The sequence below is a fragment of the Pseudonaja textilis genome, chromosome 6 (assembly GCF_049901715.1).
Source record: "Pseudonaja textilis isolate UNSWEBS1 chromosome 6, rPseTex1.2, whole genome shotgun sequence".
In the NCBI taxonomy this organism is placed as follows: domain Eukaryota; kingdom Metazoa; phylum Chordata; class Lepidosauria; order Squamata; family Elapidae; genus Pseudonaja; species Pseudonaja textilis.
The window spans coordinates 21,262,895-21,283,349 of record NC_141995.1 but is presented as its reverse complement, the minus strand read 5'-3'; the positions used below and the strand labels follow the sequence as shown (position 1 = coordinate 21,283,349).

The window sequence follows — 20,455 nt, the reverse complement described above, 5'->3', positions numbered from 1 at the left end:
TGTGTAAATGAAATTGTTTATTCTTTCTTTATCATTTATGGTAGCTAGTGACAATCTCTAATTTCAGAAAATTGTAAACTTCTTTGTTTACAAAATTATCAGAGCATCTGCTTTTATTGTGATTTTAAGGGTTATATAATATTACTAACATTCTTTATCTTTTATTAATATTATGACAGACAGGGACATGGAGAGGAGGGGGAGAGAGAGAGAGAGAGAAAAAAATAACTGAGTTTAAGCAGATAATTTTTCCCTCCGTTCTTAAAATATAGTTTTTATGACAAACATTTGCCATATACAGGTAAAACTCGAAAAATTAGAATAGCATGCAAAAGTTCATTTATTTCAGTAATGCAACTTAAAAGGTGAACCTAATAAATCAGATGGACTCATTACATGCAAAGCAAGATAGTTCAAGCCGTGATGTGTCATAATTGAGATGATTATGGCTTACAGTTCATGAAAACCCTAAATCCACAATCTCAGAAAATTAGAATATTGTGAAAAGGTTCAATATTCTAGGCTCAAAGTGTCCCACTCCAATCAGCTAATTAAGCCATAACACCTGCAAAGGGTTCCTGAGCCTTTAAATGGTCTCTCAGTCTGGTTCAGTAGGAATCACAATCATGGGAAAGACTGCTGACCTGACAGTTGTGCAGAAAACCATCACTGACACCCTCTATAAGGAGGGAAAGCCTCAAAAGGTAACAGCAAAAGAAGTTGGATGTTCCCAAAGTGCTGTATCAAAGCACATTAATAGAAAGTTATGTGGAAGGGAAAAGTGTGGAAGAAAAAGGTGCACAAGCTGCAGGGATGACCGCAGCCTGGAGAGGATTGTCAGGAAAAGGCCATTCAAAAGTGTTGGGTACTTTGACAAGGAGTGGACTGAGGCTGGAGTCAGTGCATCAAAAGTCACCACACAGAGACGGATCCTGGACATGGGGTCCTCTTGTCAAGCCGCTCCTGAACAACAATGTCAGAAGCGTCTTACCTGGGCTAAAGAAAAACAGAACTGGTCTGTTGCTCAGTGGTCCAAAGTCCTCTTTTCTGATGAGAGAAACTTTTGCATCTCATTTGGAAACCAAGGACCCTGTCGGTGTGTGCTCCTTTCAAAATCCAAGAAAGAAATACTCAGACTCCATGGTTCAGAGCAAAGTTCTTCTTTTACTGGAAGATGAAAAGGAAGCTACAAATGGAATTCCGAAAGTGAGAATTTGGCGCGCAGATCACACATACAAAGAAATGGAATTGTTCCCACCCCCCAAAGTCCAGAAGTCTCCGCCAATTAAAAGTTCCGAATATGATCATGTGAGCATCTTCAGGTAGTGATGAGGCCTCTGTCCGTTGACCTTGACATATTTTGATAAGACCTCGCAGCTGCGCAAAAAAGGATAGAGCTAGGAAAGAAATGGAAAATTGGAAAGAAGAAATCCCCCCCCTTCTTCTGCCCACAGTAAAAAATGCAAAACACCTCCAGCTCTCTTCCCCCCCACAATTACCCCTCCCCCCCGTTGCTAATGACAGCCGAAAGAAGTAAGCCTAGTAGTAGAGATACTAAGGGAGAAATAAAGGATAATAGTTGGGGTACCCGAAGAGATCTTGAGGCTGACAGACCCAGAGTCTGGAGGAAGAATGGAGAGGCACACACTGCAAGATGCTTGAAGTCCAGTGTGAAGTTTCCACAGTCTGTGTTGATTTGGGGAGCCATGTCATCTGCTGGTGTTGGTCCACTGTGCTTCAATAAGTCCAGGGTCAATGCAGCCATCTACCAGGAGATTTTGGAGCACTTCATGCTTCCTTCTGCAGACGAGCTTTATGGGGATGCTGACTTCATTTTCTAGCAGGACTTGGCAACTACCCACACTGCCAAAAGCACCAAAAGCTGATTCAATGACTGTGGGATTACTGTGCTTGATTGGCCAGCAAACTCGCCTGACCTGGACCCCATAGAGAATCTATGGAGCATTGCCGAGAGAAAGATGAGAGACATGAGACTGAACAATGCAGAAGAGCTGAAGGCCGCTATTGAAGCATCCTGGTTTCCATAACACCTCAGCAGTGCCACAGGCTGATAGCTTCCATGCCACGCCGCATTGAGGTAGTAATTGCTGCAAAAGGGGCCCAAACCAAGTACTGAGTACATATGCATGCTTATACGTTTCAGAGGTCCGATATTGTTCTATGTACAAGTCTTGTTTTATGGATTGCATGTAATATTCTAATTTTCTGAGATTGCAGATTTAGGGTTTTCATGAGCTGTAAGCCATAATCATTACAATTATGACAAATCACAGCTTGAACTATCTTGCTTTGCATGTAATGAGTCTATCTCATATATTAGGTTCACCTTTTAAGTTGCATTACTGAAATAAATGAACTTTTGCACGATATTCTAATTTTTCATGTTTCACCTGTATATCCAAAAGGAAGAAGATTATGTAATTTAGGACAATCATGTCAAAAACAACATGCCTATTTCCATTAATGTGCTCTCAATAAATCTCAAAGTGCCCTTCCAAATGTAGTATGTATCTTTTGGCTTTAGATACTTTTTCGAATGGAAGAACACATTCAGTAGATGTTTTCTGAGCCAGTAGAGATATTTAACACGTCAAGGTATTCTCCTATAAGGTTATTTCATTAGCAACAATGGGGCCAGAACTAGAAGGTCAGCAAAAGGAGAAAAAGATCCTTCCATTGAAGACATAATCTGAGCAGAACTCTACTGATTCTATTGATGGGACCAAATTTTGATTTTAAACTACTGAGTTAGCAATAAGAATTAGCAATAAACTAGCACCCTTAGAGCTATAATCGCTTCATATATAGTGAATATCTGTACAAAAGAACTTAGCAAAAGCATTTAGGTAAAGGCCTAAGAGTCTACAATGTTTAATATAGATTGTGTTAATCTTTCTTTTATCTTTGGAACATAATCTCAAAAGTAAATGGATGGACAAGGAAAAAATAAGTTTGGTGTCCACCTTCAAGAAGAACCAGATTGTACACAAGTCAGAACTTTCTTAGGAGTATGAGTCACAGTTAAGGTTGTTATTGTCCACTGAAAAACTGAGGCTTTGTTTCCACATATACCTATAAATAAATGAACCTGCCCCTTATTTGTATGAGTTGAAATCCTGTTTAGGTGGATTCCTCCACATCCTGAAGAAGAGTACGAAAGTTTAAAATAATCTACTTAATCATTTTGTTTATGTCCTCCTCTTTAAAAAATATTTCATAGCATGTATATAAAATTGATAAGAATATACACATACTCGGGGTTATAGTAGAACCTGCTTCTAAAATGCTGGTGTTTTATTAATGTTACATACACTATGCTTTATAATTAAGAACTTGTGTCACTATTCTGATTGTCACAGAAGAACATCAGCTCCTCAAATTTATTCTATCTATCATACTTCAGGCCTTTCTAATAGAAAATTTACTACCTGATGTTGCATTAAATTGGAAAGAATTTCAAACTTCCACATGTGAGATCACTAAACACCAGGTCCAGTGGTAGGATTCAAATATTTTTACTAATGGTTCTGTGAGCATGGCTTGGTGGGCATCGCAGAGGAAGGGTGCTGTAAAATATCCAGTCAGAGGTGGTATTTGCCGGTTCTCCGAAGTACTCAAAATTTCTGCTATTGGTTCTCCAGAACTGGTCAGAACCTGCTGAATACCATCTCTAACCAGGTCCATTGTGGAGGAAGATCTGGGAGATGATATATTTGAGGAGTAGAAAGCCAAAGATTACACATTATGCTACCTCACTTAACTACTCTGACCTAATTAATAAAATATTACTGCCTCTAAAATATTTATATGCTGACTTCATGTTACTGTTTTATAGACTATATGCCCATTTGTGCTTTGTTTTTTTCTTTACATATTTATATTTATATATAGCCATAAGATGCAGAGAATCTGTTTTACTTTCATAACAGTAAATAATTTACTACATAAATAAGTTGTATTTAAATGCCTTTATCATATATGCTTACAACTGGCTGGTTTATATCTTAGAGTTGAAGCATGAGTTACATTTCTTTTAATGTCATAAACATTTTCGTTACAATTGCTGAGTATCTCCATTTTGAGGTAAAATATTCTTAGAAAAACAGGATATCAAGCTGGCACAGGAAAGAAAAAAAGATGGAGTCTATTCATTTATATGTGCCAGCACATAATTAAGAGTAGCACAAGTATATACCAAGATGTCATTTGATCACTGGTAGCCTCATAGTTAGTCCACTTGTCAAGATGTTGTCCCAACTGCATCAATCAGCAATTGTAGATCAATTAATGTGAGACTACTTTATTGAAACAAATAGGGAGGCCCATTAAATTATGATGGGTATGACCTACTATGAAGGTTGGAGTTTGTTTTTTATTTATTATTATGTGGTCCTCTGGCTGTCCCCTCTCTATGAAATAATGTCATAATTTTCCATTTAAAAAAATATGATTCTGGTCTATAACTATTAGATACATGCATGAAGCTAGATTGACAGATGATAGAAGATAGATAGATAGATAGATAGATAGATAGATAGATAGATAGATAGATAGATAGATAGATAGACAGACAGAGATAGATAGATGGATGACAGATAATTTCTCATTTTAAAAAGATATTCTGATTTTACACATATATTAAATATAGATTCTAATATACATAGTAAAGCTGTCTCACTTGATAGGAGTTTATTAGCCTACAGAAAAGTTTCAGCTAAAGAAGTTCAATATTACTTCTTCAGTGAAATTATAATAAAAATGATTTGGGACTGCATTTTTTGCAGCAACTGCATATAGGAGTGAAGATTTATTTATAGTTTTGAAGGTCTGCATGGGCATTTGAAATAGAACCCAATCAAAGAACACTTTAGAGTTAAGATCTACATTAAAAATATTACTTTTCCCGATGACACGTATTTCCCAATATTATTTTCACTGTTCCTTAAATCGTTCTATGACTAGAACGATTTACTAACTTGTGCAATTTCTAATAGTTTTTCAAGCAACATCCTCTTTGTCGCACTATATATAAACTTCTGACATTGATCTGTAATTGCTATGGTAGCTAAATTTATAATTTGCAAATTTTTCCAAAATTCTATCAAAACATTCAACAACAAAATAATATTTAAAGATTTAGCATTTGGTCCTAGATCTTGCAGAGAATTTGGAAAAGGGCTAATGCCAACTCTGCCATTTTGTATTTAAAACAAAATAGATATAAAAGTTATTTAGAGCAGTGGTAAAAGGGAATGTGTAATAATTATAGGAATTGTAACTTTTGGCAGTATCATAACGTCCAAAAAAGATTTGAAGGAATTGCTTAAGTCCATACATATGACAACATTTTAAACATTTTTATTTGAAATATAATAAAGAACATTCACTGCATATCAGTAACTTATATTAAATATAATTAAATCACTCCTAATATTCTATCTCTATAATGCTGTGTACGGTAGATGGAAATATGGTATATAGACTGATCATCTGAACTGGTATTAATCAACAAGCATAATCAATAAGAAAAACATTTGTAGATTTGTTCCAAAAAATTGACAATCTGGCTGTAACAATATCCTATCTTCAATCTCTACATATAATGAACAATTCAGAAGACCATCATTTCAGGTTCATGTATTTTTATCTGTGATCGCCTTCTTTAGCAACTAGAAAACACTGGAAAACATTGGGAAAGTTTCCATTTATCTTTCAATATTACATTACAATCTGGAGCTGGCACAACATGAGCCCACATATGACTTCTTACTTACCTGATTGCATGTATTGATATCTATTCCTCCTTTTAGATATTCCACTACTTTGTCCAGATTGCCAGCTCTGGCAGCTCGAAGGAAGCTTGCATTGCTATCCGACTGTGAAAAGCAAAACAGAATAATATTACTGAATGTTCTGAACATAAGGAACAGAAACAAAAGGAAAGTTTTTTGTTATGTTACTGATGTTTTCCCCAATTCTTATTGATTCAGTTACCCCTCTGGAAAAATTACGTGAACTTTTTTTTTAAAAAATTATAATACGTCCAAATGGCTTCTTTAAAATATGCAGCATCACTATGTCCCTAAAGAAGCATCAATAAACTCCCAAATCTAATCATTCTTGCCCCATTCAGCAGCCTGATAATACGAGGGGCATGGATCCAATGCACAAGTTAGGACTATAAAGGACCCTGTTGACTTCCTCGGGTTTCATAAGTAGAAAGTGATGCCAGATCACATCACAAATGATTTTAGTTGCAAAGCAACCAACTTGTTATGTTGCGTGCCTGGAACTGTTTCATCCTACCTTTCCCTAGTAGTTGCTGTAAGTGCAGAGAAGAATGGCTATTTCACCAGTTTTATCACCACTGTGTAGGTTTGAACATAAACTCACATTAGTGTTCAATCACATTTGTGATAATTTTTTTACCACTATTACGATAGGCATCTTTTTGAAATCCTTGGGGTTGAAGATTGTGCAGAGGTCTAGCAGAAGCAGTCTTATCCAGCAACTCTGGCCAACACATTCTGCAGATCAGCGGCATTAGGGAATTGCTTGTCAACCTTAATTATGAATTGTTTAATTCTTGCTTCACATTTCTTATACCACAACTAGACTCAAAATCATGCCACAAAATGCATAATATATATGTAGCCGCATGAGAAGACTACTGTTAAATCTATTGCCGGTAAATAAAGAGAAGACTTGATAAATAAGAAATTACTTTTTTTAATTATACGAAAGCAACCAAAATTTGAGGCATATCCTATTCTACAGACTTGTAAATGTATTAGCTATTTGGAATGCCTTCAAAAGATACTTAAATAGTTGTATAATTACTTTATGGGGAAAAATGAAAAATTAAAGAAGAAAAATTAGGATAAAAAGATGTAAAGATCTCTTGAGCATGTATATAAGAAGAACACTATTATTATTTATTTCTAAAGTAAAATATAAACTAATTATTTCATAAATATCTAGCAAACAAAGTTGGAATATTTATACTAATAATGAATTCATAATGGTTTAAAAGATTATTAGCTATGTGCATTAAAATACAGGGAAGATTAATTCAACAAAAATATTGTTTGTTATGCTTTCTGCACATTCCGGATGTGTTTTTTTGAAACTGACCTTAAATTTAAGATTCGCTAGATGTATGAAAATTCAGATTATAACACAAAAAATTATGACAGAGGAAATGAAAATGTTAAAAATGTACAACAAAATACCTTTTAGGATGATGAATGTAATAAAAGTAGATATTTATATATTGTTACAGCTAGTACAGCTAGTATTTTTTAATACAGTAACTTGAAATTGAATCATTTTTATTTCTGGCACATGAGCACTGAAGTTCTTGAACCTAGAAAACTAACTTGTTCAGTTAGTTTCAACTGGAGCAAATTTTCATTTTTCAGAATCTGAAGATTATCAAGTGAATACAGCTGAAGCATCAGAAGAAACAGAAAAGCAGCCAATCATAAAAAAAGGCTTGGAAAACAAAACTAAATCACTGTTTCTCGACCTTGTGCGCTTTAAAATGGATGGACTTCAAATCCCAGAATTTCCTAGTCAGTTATAACAGAGCTGGTACCTTGGAAAGCCAAACTACTACCCTGCATTATCATTATGGTCTCCTGGTTACTGTAACAACACTATACTAATAATATACTTCTTACTTCTTACTCTGTTCACTCCACATTCACCGAGCACCTATGCATTCTTAGTCCCTCTTTTTTTAGAAGTTTTATCAGACACACCCAATTATTGTTTCCATATGATTATCTGATTATCTGCCATCAAATCATTTTCAACTCTTAGCAACCACATAGATCAGGGGTGTCAAACTCACGCCATCATAGCGTCATCACGTGTAGTATCATGGCTTTTTTCCCCTCCGCTAAACTAGGCGTGGGCGTGGCCAGCACATGATGCATCTGGCCCGTGGGCCATGAGTTTGACACCTCTGACATAGATTATACCTGCATATAAAAAAAACAGAGAAAGCATGTTCTTATACTATTTTTTTATATTTATAGGCATTTATACTTTGTAAAAGAAAGTATTACCCACTACCTTTATTTGCACATTTTATTTTTACATTATTAGAAGTCTACCAACATACACAAATCATCTACTTCCTTACTTCTTTTTTACAATTTCTATTAACTTAACAATCATTTCCTTTATTTTTTTATCAAATGTAAACTCCTTGGTCTTTAGTATTGTAATCTTCATACTTTTTGATGACTCACAAAATCTGACATTAGCTATGAATCAGTTGAGTTCTTGGCCAACACACAGTATAATCATCATATATAAATGTAATATGAATATCAGCAAAGGCATTAAACAAGAAGAATCACACGACCCAGTTTTATTCCTGATCATCGTTGAACCATTCACTTAGCATTTCAATTATTTTCATACACGTTTACTACTCTTATTACATTTAGCAGCACATGCATGCTTCCCAAACTTTACACTTTGTTATCTTTCCTACACTTTGAATCAGAATTCTGCTAAACACTTTTCCAGGTACATTTTACTTCCTAGGTCTTGTTTTATTGAGATTTTCTAAGAGATGCCAGAACACACATATAAAATGCTATTGGAGGAAGGCTCAAAGTGAGTCTGACAGAACACCAGTATTAGAGATTAGCTCATGATGATTAAGGTAAAAAATGTGAATATTTCTACACCCTTATAGCTGTTTAGTGGCCAGTAGAGGCCACAGGATCTTCTGCAGGACTACTAAATGGATTATTCTGGCTAAATAGTGAATAAAGTAATTCAATCCCATGCCAGGTTAGATTCTGATTGGCATGTCTGGCTAAACTGACTAGGCTTCACTCTTGGGCTGTGATCTCAAATAGGATCTAGTTCTTGAGGAAACAGACAGAATATTCTGCACTGTTTACCACCACCACCACCCTCTTGTTTGTTTGACTCAGGTTCCTTTAAAGTGGCCAGAGACATGGCTTGTAGTTGGATCCATGTTATGGTTAAGGCCTCTTAAAAAGGGAAGGTTATTGAAAAGATAGTTGGATATGAGCCACAGTGACGCAGTGATTAGAATGCAGTAGTGCAGATTACTTATGCTGACTGCTTGCAATTTGACAGTTTGAATCTCACCAGCTCAAGCTTGACTCAGTCTTCCATCCTTCCAAGATTGGTAAAATGAGAACCCACATTGTTGGGGGCAATATGGTGACTCTGTAAACCGGTTAGAGATGGGTGTAAAGCACTGTGAAGTAGTATATAAGTCTAAGTTTGCTATTGCTGTTGTAAAAGAAAGCAAATTGTCTAAACACATTTTAGTTGGATTTCAGGCCAGAATATAATACAGAGACAGCCTTGGTCACATGAAGGATATGGATATGGCAGAGCCAAGAGACATATCCTTCTGCTGCTTGATCTCTCATAAGCTTTTTACAATATTGTTGTGATTTAGCTCTGAGGATATTGGGATTTGGTTGCACCAATTTATAGCAATTTGTTTCCTTCCTTACATTGCAGTAAGTTTTGGCACCTCCTTTATGAGGTGCTATAGATTCACACTTTTCCCTCTTGTTCAACATATAGATAAAAAGTAAAGTAAAATCCATTTCTGGATTGGGAAGCTCTTCAGACACTCACTCATGTCCTAGTCAGCTTATAGCTTGACTTTGCATTGCATTCTAAATGGAGACTTTGAAACCATTTGAAAACTTCACCTGGTCCAGAATGCAGTGGCATGGACAGTGATAGCATTACTTCGGTATATTCATATGACAGTCCTGTTTCTTGAGCTGCATTGATTCTAGGTGCCATTCAAGATGCTGGTTATTACCTATACATTTCTTTATTATGTAAGTCTTGATTACTTTGACAGAATACCTATTTGCCATGGTGTCTGCTCAGTATGAGCTCACAGGATTGGCATGCTCCAGGTCCCTTTGATTAAGCAGTATCATCTATGAGGACAGAAAGCATACTTTTCCCTTATAGCACCTGCTGAGATTCATGTGGCTCCCCACTGTGAAGGCATTCCATAAAGTCTCATATGTTCTTCTAAGTCTCAGATTAGAGTGGGCCCTGTTGGATATATTTGCAGGTGTGTGTATTGTTGGCCAAACTTGTCATCTTTATTCTTTTTTTAATCATTCTATTTACATTGTTTAGTTTCATTTTAAGCTGCCCAGTTTCAACTTAAAGTTGGTCATTGTCTAAATTGAATAAATTAAACTTCCAACATTTTAATAAAATTACTGGTTTTGTTTCATCTTTATTTTCTTGGACACTAATATTTGTATCCTTTTTTAAAAAAATTCCGTTCTTTGACAAAATAGTACGTTCTCCATACAAAACTCATACATTATCACTAGCTATTTTCATTCAATTTTTCCCATATTATTTCAACATGTTTGTATTTCATTCTATTCATTTCTTGGTTAACACATGTCCCCTACTTATGGAACAAATTGTTAACTTACGTCAAGAAACCTAACCCAATAATACTGAAAGAGTGTCAAGAAATTGAGTGCTAATAATAGTTTATTGCCTCCATTCTAGGTATATATTACAGCCAATAATAACATGTCTACGTCTCTTAGTAGCAACATTTAAAACTGAAAAAGTAGGACAAATACGCATAGCAAGAAAGGCCACAGCTCTTTGCCCTTCCTTCCTATTTTCTGAGTTCTCATTGGGTCTATAGAAGGCAGGAGTAATTTGAACAAACCAGTAAAGAATCGATATATACACATGTACTTTAACCCTTTCAAAAAAAATTTTGTTAGATGACACAGAAGACAAAGGAGGCAAAGGAGGAGACAGAGGCAGAGGGACAGAGAGAGAGAGAGAGAGAGAGAGAGAGAGAGAGAGAGAAACACACACAGAGAGAGTTGACTTTAAGTTAACTAACAGCCAAAACAAGCTGTTATTTATTCCTTTTGGTAATGGCTATTGATATTTTCCTTCCTTTTTATACTTCCTTTTTGATATATTTCTAATATATTAAATATTTCTAATGTTCTATATATTTCTAATATTGATAAAGAATCAAAAAATGTATTTTTGTGCCTCGTTCAATCTGAACAGCTTACGTTAGCTTCCTTCCTTGTGGCATTAATTCGCCAATGAGGTCTGTAGTTGGACATGAAAACTGTCCTTAAACCACCTTAACATGTTTATCTCTTGGTGTGTGCCTGGCATTGAGGTCAGGCAGCCCTGAAGGATCTTTGGAATGTCTTAGGGTGTCCTTTGGATTTGGCAGTGGACATGAAGCCTTGCATCTAACTCAAATTAGTTTTCAATCTGTATGTTCAGGAAGCATATTATATTACCAAATAGTCAGTTCACTCATAGCCAGAATGCATAATATGATGATAAAAAAATACTTAGCCAATAATATTCTGAATCAAGATTATGAATTGCTTTCAGTCAAAGGATACCTTGAAGTTATTAAGGTGTCACTTTGAAAACAAACTGCAAATGCTAATTAGCTTTGATTTTTAAAAAATGATGCTCATTTTATTTTCTACAGAATCACATTATTTAAAATCACCAAGAAAAGAAAAGAAAAATTAATATGATTTTAAAAATTGTTGTTCAAATTATATTAATTTTCAAGCCAAAAGGTATATTTTTTTCTTGGTAAAAAGTACAATAATGTACTTTTGAACCAGACATTAACTTCCTTTCACTAGACTTTTAAAATATAGTAATTTTATGTCTCAATCAATGCTGTCAAATCCCATTAACCTGCGTGAGCTTTTTACATCTAATAAATAGTATCAGACTGAAGATAGTAAAATTGCAGTGGTAAAAAGAAGAGAAAGGCCTACTTTAGGGTACTTGTGGCTACCATGAAATGTTTGTGCTACAAAAGGCAACAAACAAAGATATGGCATCCACTGAAATTTTGCTTTCCGGTTGACTTGTGTTGAAAGACCAAACCTGCAGGGACCATGGCTGTGAAGCCAACTTGGCTGGGCAGCTTTCAGCTGTCAGCTGAGTAGCTGTTCAGAATTCAAAAAATGCGGTGGGGATTGCATTTGGCAGGAAACTGGAGGAAGGAATAGAAATAAACATGAAGTGATCAGGAAAGCATGAAACTACTTTTTAATTATTAGGAATTCTCTGCAGCATTGGAAAAATGAAAGACATATTTCAGTAGGCGAAGATCAAGATTTTAATCAAAGTGGATATAGATGTGCCCAATTATTGCTACAGTTTGACATTCACTGTGAAAATATGTGACTAAGTTAAAGAACTATGTTCATATATCATAGCAACTGCAAGGACGTGACCATAACTTTAGCAATTTATAATGAAGTTTTTTTTTTAAAAAAGAGATAAGGCAATTGCGGGGGAGGCGGTTAAGCAGAAATTTTTCACTGTTTACTTTATTCAGCATATTTTTCTGCTAAATTTCAGGGACAATTGTGGTTTCAAGATCTTTTTCCAGGAAAACTACAATCAATGCTATTTTTTATTTTAAAAAATCATAGTGATTGAAAAACCAAGCACTGATCTTCCTAATAGCTAAGGTTTTAGCAAAACTTTAAGATTTCATATGTTTTCAATATGAAACTGCAGAATTATGTGTTTCTTCATAGGGTGGCAATACATCCAATGGGTAGAAGTGGTAAAGCAGCAGGATTTAGGCAAATGTTAAAAGAAATCTCCTAAGAATTCAATTGGCGCTATTCTACATCAGAATTAAAGGTATTATACCCAAACTAATTATGCCATTTGGATACTTTCTTGACAAGAAGTGCTTTATATAAATCAGACATAAATAAGCTATTCGAGTTAACTGAATTTGCATTGTCTCATGTCAAATTTACAAAAGACGTTCTTGAAAACAGAAATATATCATATATTAGGAATGGCTATTCCATGTGTTTGTAAAGTAGAAAGTGACTGTCAATAATGAAGCTTTATGTTTTTAAATATAGGAGGAAGTTCCTGTGGAATTTGTCCAAAGATTCTTTGATTTTTATTCATTTTAAATCAACTATTTCCATCTGCGTTAAACTAAAGGATTAAAATAATCCTATGATTTCATAATTTGATTCTAAGCAATAAACTGACCTGTAATGTAACAAGGATCAATCCATTCAAGGAAAATTGTTTTTGCTAATGTTCTTTCTCGTACATAAAACATTTGAGATATTGAAGAATCTTCTGCATTTAAATACTATATGCACTTCCTTTGTACAGAATGTAAACAATCCAACCATTTATATATGCAATTGCATAGGCAACATCTTCAATTCATGTTCATATATTTTGCTACTAATGACTTCATCAGTTACTTCTTTGTTTCTACAGCACAGTAGCATACTGTATATAAAAAGGCAGTAAATCCCACTCCCACTACTGAAGGTGTTACTGAGTTGCTAACTAAATGTCTAAAAACAACCAAGTTCAGAGAGCACCAAGGAGTCTGCAGTAGCATATTCCTGACATGCCAAACATGGGTTGGAACTTCAATGGCAAACAGATAATAGTGATGCTGACCAAATGCACAAAAGCACTTGAGGAGTAATAATATAATCACATGGCAGGTTGAGACATCTATATACTATGTAGTTCTTGACTCCCAAAAGACATTGTATTAGCTTATGTTAATTACATGTCTTCTTAGTATAACATGAATTAATCCCTGAATTGCACCAGACACTGTGAGAAACTAATTTTGTAAGGTTGAGTATAGTGTAGATATTCCAGATTTAATGCTACTATTCTACTTATCAAAACAATAATACTAAAATAACAATATAACCTGCTTTATTTAAAATAAAAGAATGTCTAATCTTCAGGACTGCATATCTATAAATTAGTAATTACAGTGTACATTCATTTGTTGTTCACTTTTGTGAAATTACTAGGAATTATGAAATTATGTAATGCTAATTGTTTTTTTTTTAAATATTGATACTTTTAGAATTCATAAGAAATCTTTGATTCAGTGAACCATGTTTCATGTTAACCTTTGGATTAAAGAAAGCTCAAAGCTCATCTGTTACAGATGGTGTTTGGATTTTTTAAACTAATCTGTAAAAATCATGTGTTTTGTTTTCTCTGTCTTCATATGTCTACAAAAAATTCTCCAGATAAATAGTTGAGCTATTTTTATTATGGTAAAAATGGAATATTAAAATCTCCTAGGAAATTAACATTTACTAATTGAGGTAAATTATGCTTGAGGACAAGTGTCTGCAAAGAAACAAGCAGGAGAGAAGCAATAGTAAAAATTTCAACAATGAAGATACAAACAAACCATGTGAAAATTTAAGGCAAAGTTTCTAACTGCAGATAAAAACATAAAGATGATTATTATAACATACTGCAAAGCTATTCACTCTCAGAATAGATTCATATCCATGTTTATCCCTGCTAGAAGTACAAAGATTGTAGCCTCAAGCAGAATGTTGCTTTAAATTAAATCTAACTTAATTTACTGAGACCTAATTCCAAGCAAAATCTATAACATTATCTGTTAACTGTACAGAACAAAGTCATCAGTCTGTCTTGTTCCTAGTAACTATAAACATTGGTAATGTTGACTTATAAAAGCAAAGTTTGCTTTAATCTTCTAAAACAAGAAAATATATTTATCAAAAATATATGTATTCTATCAAAAGCAATTTTTAAAGTTCCCAATTGTGCTAATCTCTCTCTTTTTGCTTAAGTGTAAAATGCCATCTTACATTTCAAACATACTTTTTACACATTGATTTTACATACACACCAAAATGTTCTATGAGCTTTTTTACTCAATCCCAGATACCAACAGCATCTTAAAATACAACCAGCCTATATTTCAGCAGCTATTAACTGATTCCAAATGGCAACACTAACTCAGTATTTCCACATTACCTTTTTATAACAAGTTCCTTGTTCTCTTAACTGTGTTTTCTTTAGACTTACCAACCCCTCAGGATCTTTATTCACTCCATTATTGCATCCATAATAGTCTGGAATTTTATCAGCATCTTGCACATTCCCTTGCGCTCTTACACCCTTGTCTGTGCCGCAAGCTTGGCATATGGGTGCATTGCCCATATCCTTCTGTTAACTCCTGTAGTGGGTCTGACCTCGCAGAGTACAGAATATTCCAAAAGGGCAGATAAGTTTTGAAAATCGAGAATGATATTTGTAGCTTCTATTTATTTGCTCTCCTGAGTTTTCTTTGGCAGAGGTTTCTCTCTACTGGCCTAGGTTAAAAAGAAACTTTAACAACTATAGCCAGCATTCAGTGATAATTTCCAATTCAGGCTCTGCCTATCTATTTTTACACCTACTGGCCCAGCTATGCATGTAAATTGAATGGGAGGGAGGCAGCCTGACTAGCTCTGAGTTAAGGCCCTACTGTGTGAAATGCCTTCACATACGGAGGTTATTGAATTACTCAGCTGCATGCCTTTGAATGTTTTGATTTTTTTCTCTCCCTACTACATTATACATCAATGCTTGCTTACAGCATTACATTAATACTTCTCGTTTCTTAGAGGAGGGGCCGAAAACCTTTTACTGTAAAATGATAACTATTAGGAATTTATCATTCCAACAATACTAAACTACTGTATATGGAGACCCTTTTAAAAAGTAACATTTCATGCAATTATAGCATATTCCTTCATGCTGTGGTTTTGCCCCCTCTCTCATAGCATTTATGAGTCATACTGTCCAGAATTCTTTTTCACAATTTGGAAGACTATGACATTTGAGTAGTTTCTTAAAATTAAACTACACAATAACTCAAATCTGATTAATGTAATATGAACCTGTTTTGGGAACAGCCCTAAACGTAACTACTATACAAAAGTAAGGGATGCTGAAATTTTTATTTAGTCAACTACTTTCTTCCATCTCCCCGATGGACCTTTAAAGAAAACTCCAGTTAATCTAGTGAAGAAAACCAATAAGAAGTCTATCTTCACCCAAATTTGAAACATCTCTAGAATACCATGAAGGAAGTCATCAAGATCTGCTGAAAGTTTAGACTTAGAATAACTTTATTGTCACTCTGAATGTACATTAATCGGCATACATTAAAATGAAATTTTGTTGCATACAGCTCTCAAAGAGGCACCACCTCCAATATACCCTATATAAACATGACTAAATAAATAAACAAATAAAAGTATGCATATAGCCATATACCAGGGGTGGGACGCAAATATTTTTACTACCGGTTCTGTGGGCGTGGCTATGTGGGCATGGCTGTGACTTGGGTGGGTATGGCTTTTTTTTTTTTTTTTTTGAAGCATCTCCCACGCTCCGTTTTTTTGTCTACCGGGCCTCGGAGGCTGCCCTGAGGCCCAGGAAGCAAAAAATGGAGCATGGGGAAAGCACGCAGCACCCCCTCTGTGTGCCCCTTTTTGCCTCCTGAGACTCAGGGAAGCCTCTTAGGTGAAGCAGTAAGACAGCGAGGGGGATCCCAGCACGGCTGATTGTCGGAACAGCTGGTCGTTGGGAAGAAAAAGAAAAGAAATATTGGTTTGCCTGAACCAGTAACTGATTTTTTACTACTGGTTCAGCCGAACTGGGCCCAACAGGTAGAATACCACCACTGCCACATGCCCACATATATTATATGACACAGAGAAACAACACAGTCTAGTTCAGATATATACATGTACATAGTGAGGAAAAATAAATGAATTTTGCAAATTTACCAGACAGATGGCATAGGGAACAAAGCTGATACAGAATCTGGTAATCCTGCTAAAAATACTTTGAAACCTCCTCACAGAGGGGAGCAACAGAAACAGACTGTAAAATGGGTGTGTGGGGTCTCTAACAATGCTTTGAGATCTAATCACATAGTGCTTATAAGCAGTATCCTAAATGACGGGAAGCCAGCTTCCTATAATCCACTCGGTGGTCCTTACCGCTCTCTGTATGAACTTTGTATCTGAGGCACTGCTACCACCAAACCAAACAGTGGTGCGGTTTGTTAAAGCTCTCTCAATTGTGCTTTTGGAGAGATCAATTCAGATTGTTAGTTATCTGCACCCCCCAAAAAAGTCTGCAGGGTTGTGATCTCCCCATCCCATGCAACCTTACCCTGATAAGGGATCCTATAGATCGACAAGGCAGTTTAAATACTTTGACTAGGCTTAAGGAGTCAGTAAACCATTTTTTGACAAATACCATACACTTGAATGTTTGTCTAGAATATCAAGCAAAGGGATATATACTAAGACCGTCAATGTATAATTGTTGTTTCTACTAATGTAGGGAAGTACAGTATTTGGGCCTGAGAACACATTTTCTTGCGTTAAATTGGGGAGGTGTAATTGATGATGTGATGACTTTCCTGGAGCAGGCTGAGTCTATATCATCTGTAAGAGTTTCAAGGCATCATTTCCCTGCAATGCCTCAAACACATAAAAAATAAAGATCTCTTAGCTTCTTGCTTTTTGACCTTTCAGCTAAGATCAAGTGGAGGGAGGGAAAGAGAGCGGGGGAGAGGGAGGGAGAGAGGAAGAGAGACGCCTTCTTTGGCCAGTTAACTCAAAGCAGAGCTGTGGAACACTCACACTGGAGTGTTGCATTTTCTCAATCAATCCATCAAGACTTCTCAGAAAGAGCAGTGCTGTCTTATAATTTTATTGCATGCATTAAAAGTAAGCAACTGAAATCTTGTTTGATGTGTAATTATTGATTTAGAAATATGTACTTAATCTCCAAAGAGCCAATTAGACTCAAATGCAACTAGAGCAATATAAATCTCATAAACAAATAATAGCATATTTAGGAACTTCCAGCATATAATCTCAGCATAATGAATACAATTGGAATTTGACTTTAGTTTTAAGTTTGAAAGCATTTTTAGAAGCATGCGGATTTTATACAAAATAATTCCCATTCTATGATCTATACCACCTGTTTGAAAAACTCTAGATACTTACAATAACGGCTGCATCATTTTTAATGAGACAAACAAACTGAAAAGAAAACTAAATGTAATTTTTATAAAATGTATTAAAAAGGCGGAGACAATTAGCTTTTGAAAGGCTACTGAACCAGAGTCCACAAACTGCAAGGAGTAATTAAATCCACCTCCAGACTGTCATCATCTTTATTTCACATAGTGCAGTAACACTCAGTATCCCTTTCTGGAAAGAATGTATAAAATAAGCAGAATCTTATAGAGATGGACTGGTAGGTGCAACAATGGAGAGTTAAGATCAGCACTCTGATTTGCACCCATTAACTAATTCAATGACCAAAGCTAACTAACATTGTTTATTGAAGGCTAATATACATGTCCCAGGATAATGTTGCAGGATTCCATGTGGGTCGGTCACCCGGACCAGAGGTTAAGTCTTCTGAGCTTTTGGACTCACGCTGGAGCTGGGCTCTGATTCCGAACCTTTGATTCCGATGACTGACCCACATTGGATCCTGCAAAATTATTTATGCTTGTTCATACTTGTGATAGCTGGCTCCTATACCCAAGGCATGGAGGCTGAAACCCCTTCATCACTTCCATTTCTTTCTCCATGTTTATTACATCCAGTGTACCTCTCAGTGTTTCCTAGTAAAAAAAACAAACCAAACCAAAAACGTTTGCCATAAGTGTTTGAAGTGGGAAGAAATGCCTGAACAGAAAGAAAAAAGAAAATAAAGAATTATTTTCAGGAATTAGAAGTTCTACTCATTCTTTAAAACCTCTGAGATATTAGCAGGTATATATGCAACTTCTAAACATAGATGAAACTGCCTCACAATAACATCCTGCAACCTATTTTTAAACTTACTCCTCAAAATGCAACTCCAGTTATTTAGCAGAGTTGTAATCCTTGTATAGATTATTTTTTTACCTATATTTTATGTATCTCTGGATATAATATTTGGCATTTGGCAATCGCAAAGTCTTGCAGAATGTATTTTATAAATATAACAGGTTAATTTTCTGTTTATGCAATTCTGATATATCAAATCCAATTTATGGCAACTAGTAATATTATGACAATTTAGAACATCATATTAATCTCAATATTTTTGCTACAGTTCCATTTATCTGTATTTAAAACATTAATAAGGAGATATTCAGATACTTTTGGTTATATAATTGAAGTATTTAGCAAACTCCAACCATTCTCATTATTATATAATCTTAAATTTAAAGAGAAACATGTTTTACACAGCCTAAGCAATTTATGGTATTAGAAGTTTTTTGGTATTGCTGATTTTTTTTTTAAATTTGCAATATATAAATATATAGATGTAAATAAATATCCTTATAGACCACGGAAAAATAGAAAGATAGGATACTTAGTAATATCTGTAATACAGATTATTTGCACTCCTATAGATTTCCAAAACAAAGGGATACATATTTTTCCAAGTTTCCAAGTTATCAAAGACAATACTTCATACAACAAATAATTCCATTTGTTGGCCTGATTAAAGGAGTAAACAGCATTCCAACCCTGAAGTTCTAATTAAGGACTTCAAGTTTGAAAGTCTTTATAGAAGGGTGGACATTTCCCAGGATTGTGTTTGGATCTGGTATATCATATCCAATATGCAATGGCAGCTAAGGAACAAGAAAAGGCCAATTGTTCTAGTAATCTAATTGTTCTAGTTGTATATCAATCCATTATACAATGAAAGCACAAACAATGCAAAACAGTCTTTCACTGTCAAAGTTTCTTGAATTTTTTTTTCAAAATACCCTAAGGGGCACTAATGAAAAAGTGCAGGATATCTTTGACCTAATTGGTTTGGTTGTGCCATGAATGATTTGGTCCTAGGATTTGTAAACACTGTACCTTTGGGGAACTAATCTATTCTTCGTTCTAGTTCTACATTAGGTTTTAAAAACTAACATTCATTAGGAATTCTAAAAACATCATTAGAAGATGCTTTATGCTTTACCATTGCTTTATTTCCATTTGAAACTTTACTGAATTTGTACTACTATTTTCACAAGTAGTTGTAGTCAGGCTGGCTAACACAAAGTTTGAAGCTAATTCCATATGTTGTCTCAATTATACATAACTGTATCTGCTCAAAGTCTACTGAAAAATATTCTACAGTTAGTCCTTGACTTATGACTAGTCACTTGGCAACTTTTCAAAGCTGTGACAGGCACCAAAAAAAGATACATATGACCCAGATTTGAAGTTCTGATAACTGCCCCCCTCCATGGTCATGTGATTGCATTTTGGACTTTTGGCAACCAGCCTGTATTTATAGCTGTTTGCAGTCAGATGACAATTTACGTCATTTTTGCTAGAAATGTGATGACCCACTTAATGACTGGCATGATTTATGATTGAATTTTCAGGCTTAATTATGGTCCTAACTCAAACACTATCTGTATACATTTCTGTTTCGTTACATGTCCTCTGAATCCTTTTCTATTGAAAGAAGGCTCATTAGATATCTAATGCATGAACTTCTGGCATTGAATATGAAC

At 35.0% G+C, this 20,455-nt stretch overlaps 1 protein-coding gene across 7 annotated transcripts in view; it reads right to left on the bottom strand.

Annotated features, from left to right (window-relative positions):
• The window catches only part of ANK2 (ankyrin 2), a 276,460-nt gene that overhangs the window by 110,247 nt on the left and 145,758 nt on the right, over window positions 1-20,455 (bottom strand). For 4 of the 7 annotated variants that reach the window (XM_087935981.1, XM_087935982.1, XM_087935980.1 and 1 more), the window contains one exon: window positions 5,796-5,897. In XM_087935981.1, the coding sequence (XP_087792107.1) occupies window positions 5,796-5,897 (102 nt within the window). Of the gene's footprint in view, window positions 1-5,795; window positions 5,898-14,946; window positions 15,272-20,455 lie in introns of those variants that run through there. The other 3 variants (XM_087935977.1, XM_087935978.1, XM_087935983.1) reach the window with 2 other exon arrangements.